The sequence below is a fragment of the Mus pahari genome, unplaced genomic scaffold (assembly GCF_900095145.1).
Source record: "Mus pahari unplaced genomic scaffold, PAHARI_EIJ_v1.1 scaffold_12449_1, whole genome shotgun sequence".
Taxonomy (NCBI): Eukaryota; Metazoa; Chordata; class Mammalia; order Rodentia; family Muridae; genus Mus; species Mus pahari.
Window position 1 is genome coordinate 1,354 of NW_018392418.1, and position 5,041 is coordinate 6,394.

General features: G+C 36.0%; 1 protein-coding gene across 1 annotated transcript in view; it reads right to left on the minus strand.

The window, feature by feature from the left end:
* Positions 1 to 200: 200 nt before the first annotated feature.
* Cfhr3 (complement factor H related 3) overlaps positions 201 to 5,041 on the minus strand; it is a 17,192-nt gene continuing 12,351 nt past the window's right edge. Inside the window, exons 2-3 of the mRNA XM_029534683.1 lie at positions 771 to 971; positions 201 to 400 (exon numbers count right to left, since the gene is read on the minus strand). Of these exons, the coding sequence (XP_029390543.1) occupies positions 216 to 400; positions 771 to 971 (386 nt within the window). The 3' untranslated portion in view covers positions 201 to 215. The remainder of the gene's footprint in view (positions 401 to 770; positions 972 to 5,041) is intronic.

Genomic DNA, 5,041 nt, shown 5'->3' on the forward strand with positions numbered 1-5,041 from the left:
TGCAAAGTAAGCTAAAAGCGCATAGTACTATAAATTTAAGTTTGCTAAATGTTTTGTTGTATTATGGCTTAAGATCGACTAGGAGTGTTTAGGTTGTATATACTTACCAAGAATCTTCAGTATTCACTTATACACACTGGAAACAATGAAGCATTTTGCCACAGTTAATACAGAAGGGACAGAGAGTCATGAGAAACTTGTGATGTAAGGGCTGGTTACTTACTGATACGGATGCATTTAGGAGGAGGGGACCAGCCATTCTCTGTACATGTCATTGTGTCCTGATCATTTGGAAGACTATAGCCATTGTGACACTGGACTTTTACAGTTTGGCCCTGTATATATAATTTTTCCCAGTATGAAGATTTTCCATTCTCCACATAATGGAAAATACATTTCCCTAAGAAGCATAAAAATTAAAAATTAAATATTAGAAAAAATAAAGCTTTCATTTGTTTAAGTTAAATGTTATCTTTATAACTGTTTAAAGAGCATGCATTCAGAAATAAAATTAATCACAAATGTTTAAATGAGTAGCATTTATCTTTAGTTTGTATAAATAAAATATGCAAGCAATAAAGGCATTTCCATAGTCCCCATTGTGTGTGTACATTTCATGAAGAACTGCTCCCAAAGGACAGAAACTAGCCTTTTTGCTCATAAATACTTTTGTTGGTCTTATGTTTGTCATGAAAAACTTAACTGTAATTATGTATGTGCTTTCTCTTTAAAAGAGCTAAACATAGTTAAATACAAAGACATTGGCTTACTGAGGCATGGGACTTCAGGCTCCCACCCATGTGCTGTACAAAGAACGTAGTCCCAGTATGATCCTGAAGGTGTTGAAAACTCTTTTTCACAGTAATAGCTGTATTTCTTTCCTATAGATACTGGGAAGTAGGGTCTCACTCTTTCTCCGTAATACAGATGTCCATATTTGAATTGTGGAAAATCACAAGGTTTCACTTGGACTTAAAAAAAAAAAAATAAATGTAGCCATCAGAAAAACACTCATATCAGATAAAAATTCTTGATCAGTAAATAATTTTTAATGAACTGAAAGAAGAGTTGGGGTGTGAGACAAGGAAATAAAACAAAAGAAAACATTGGTTTATGAGGATGTCATTTCATGTGAAATCAAGTTATGGCTGATACCCCAATAGAGAAGAGCATTAGAGATATTTGTTAATATCTAAGATGATAACTGTGTATTTATAATTTACACTGAAACTATAATATAGTATGAATATGGAATCATATGGAGCTATTCTTGTACCATAAACTGAAATGCTGTATTGTTCGTCATATTGTTTATATGTAACATATGATTACTTTTATTATATACATAATTATTGGTGATAATTATTTATATTTTGTACTCTTGTATGAGAATAATATCACTTTTTCATGATGTATGTTTTAGTTTCTGGAAACCTCATGCAATATATTAAAAGTTATTTCAACAAATACATATAAAGATCAACAAATTTCATTAAGCTTCCACATTCATTTTAGTTTTTGTTCAATTAGGGAAATTTTCCAGATTTTTTTTATACATTTATCACATGGTTTAAAAATTTTAGTCTTCTGGTCAGCATCAGCACCGGGTCACCTAGGGCACAGGGTTTGCGGACACCCCCACGGTCCCTAGAGGACTGCCCGTGCGATCTTAGGATCACTGACCAGACAGCTCCACGGTCCTCAAAGGAGACACCACTTACAGGCACTGTAACACGCCCAGGAACATAGGACAACAGGATCCCAGGATAACAGGAGCTGGGTCACACCAGTATTTAAGGGTCTCAGAGGAGCTTGACTGCCAAGAATATTGACACACCCAGAATATCAGGTTCACAGGAGCCAACAATCAAAGGATCACAGAGAAAGCTGGACTCTGAGGAGTCCTGAATCAATTGGGATTATAGGAAGGACAGGTTCCAATCAGATATATTGAGGGCAGGAAACACTTGAGATAATCAGAGGGCAGGAGGCAAGCATGAGAACAGAAGCAACAGAAACCAATTGTACTTGGCATCATCAGAACCAAACCCTCCCGCCGTAGCAAGTCCTAGATATACCATCACACCAGAAAAGCAAGGCATGGATCTAAAGTCACTTCTCATGATGATGATGGAGAACTTTAAGAAGGAAATAGAGGAAAACACACGTAAACAGCTAGAAGCCTTTAAAGTAGAAACACAAAAATCCCTTAGAGAATTTCAGGAAAACACTACAGAACAGGTGATGGAATTGAACAAAATCATCCAGGATCTTAAAATGGACGTAGAAACAATAAAGAAAACCCAAAGGGAGACAACTCTGGAGATAGAAACCCTAGGAAAGAAATCAGGAACGATAGATGCAAGCATCAGCAACAGAATACAAGAGATGGAAGAAAGAATCTCAGATGCAGAAGATTCTATAGGGAACATGGACGCAACAATCAAAGAAAATGCAAAATGCAAAAAGATCCTAACTCAAAACATCCAGGAAATCCAGGCCATAATGAGAAGACCAAATCTACGGATAATAGGAGTAGATGTAGAATGAAGATTATCAACTTAAAGGACCAGCAAATATCTTCAACAAAATTATAGAAGAAAACATCCCATANCTAAAGAAAGAGATGTCCATGAACATACAAGAAGCCTACAGAACTCCAAATTGACTAGGCCAGAAAAGAACTTCCTCCCAACAAATAATAATCAGAACATCAATTGCACTAAATAAAGACAGAATATTAAAAGAAGTAAGGGAAAAAGGTCAAGTAACATATAATGCCAGGCCTATTAGAATTACTCCAGATTTCTCATTGGAGACTAGGAAAGCCAGAAGATCCTGGAAAGATGTTATACAGACACTAAGAGAACACAAATGCCAGCCTAGGCTACTATACCCAGCAAAACTCTCAATTACCATGGATGGAGAAACCAAAGTATTCCATGACAAAACCAAATTCACACAATATCTTTCAACGAATCCAGCCCTTCAAAGAATAATAACAGGAAAACACCAATAAAGGGTGGAAACTACGCCCTAGAAAAAACAAGAAAGTAACCCTTCAACACAACCTAAAAGAAGATAGCCACAAGAACAAAATCCCAACTCTAACAACAAAAATAACTATAGTAACAATAACTTTTCCTTAATATCTCTTAATATCAATGGATTTAATTCCCCAGTAAAAAGACATAGACTAACAAATTGGCTATACAAACAGGAACCAATATTTTTCTGCTTACAGGAAACCCATCTCAGGGAAAAGGACAGACACTACCTCAAAGATGAAAGGCTGAAAAACAATTTTCCAAGCAAATGGTCTGAAGAAACAAGCTAGAGTAGTCATTGTAACATCGAATAAACTCAACTTCCAACCCCAAGTTATCAAAAAAGACAAAGAGGGGCACTTCATACTCATCAAAGGTAAAATCTTCCAAGATGACCTTTCAATTCTGAATATCTATGCTTCAAATGCAAGGGCATCCACATTCATTTAAGAAACTTTAGTAAAGCTCAAAGCACACATTGCACCTCACACAATAGTAGTGGGAGACTTCAACACCCCACTCTCATCAATGAACAGATCCTGGAAACAGAAACTAAACAGAGACACAGTGAAACTAACAGAAGTTATGAAAATAATGGATTTAACAGATACCTACAGAACATTTTATCCTAAGACAGAAGGATACACCTTCTTTGCAGCACCTCATGGTACCTTCTACAAAATTGACCATATAATTGGTCACAAAACAGGTCTCAATAGATACAAGAATATTGAAAATTTTCAATGCATCCTATCAGACCACCATGGACTAAGCTGATCTTCAATAATAAAATAAATAATACAATGCCTACATTCACTTGGAAACTGAACAACACTCTCCTCAATGGAACCTTGGTCAAGGAAGAAATAAAGAAAGAAATTAAAGACTTTTTAGAGTTTAATGAAAATGAAGCCACAACATTCATAAACTTATGGGACACAATGAAAGCATTCCTAAGAGGAAAACTCATAGGTCTGAGTGCCTCCAAAAAGAAACTAGAGAGAGCATACACTAGCTGCTTGAGAGCACACCTAAAAGATCTAGAACAAAAGGAAGCAAACTCACCCAAGAGGAGTAGACAGCAGGAAATAATCAAACTCAGAGGTGAAATCAAACAAGTGGAAACAAAATGAACTATTCAAAGAATCAATCAAACCAGGAGCTGGTTCTTTGAGAAAATCAACAAGATAGATAAACCCTCAGCCAGACTTACTAGAGGGCACAGAGAAAGCATCCTAATTAGCAAAATCAGAAATGAAAAGGGAGACATAACAACAGATCCTGAGGAAATCCAAAACACCATAGAATCCTTCTACAAAAGGGTATACTCAACAAAACTGGAAAACCTGGATGAAATGACCAATTTTCTAGACAGATACCATGTACCAAATTTAAATCAGGATCAGATTAGTGACCTAAACAGTCCCATTTCTGCTAAAGAAATAGAAGCAGTCTCTTAAACAAACAAACAAACAAACAAACAAAAGCCCAGACAAGATGGGTTTAGTGCAGAGTTCTATCAGACCTTCAAGGAAGACTTAATTCCAACTTTCCTCAAAGTATTCCTCAAAATAGAAACAGAAGGTACACTACTCAATTCATTCTATGAAGCCACAATTACTCTGCCTAAACCCCGTAAAGACCCGACAAAGATAGAAAACTTCAGACCCGGTTCCCTTATGAACATCAATGCTAAAATACTCAATAAAATTCTCGCAAACCGAATCCAAGAACACATCAAAACAATCATCCATCATGACCAAGTATGCTTCATTCCAGGGATGCAGGGATGGTTTAATATAGGGAAATCCATCAAAGTAATCCACTACATAAACAAACTCAAAGACAAAAACCACATGATCATCTCATTAGATGCTGAGAAATCATTTGACAAAATCCAACACCCATTTATGATAAAAGTCATGGAAAGATCAGGAATCCAAGGCCCATACCTAAACATAATAAAAGCAACCTACAGAAAACCAGTAGCCAAC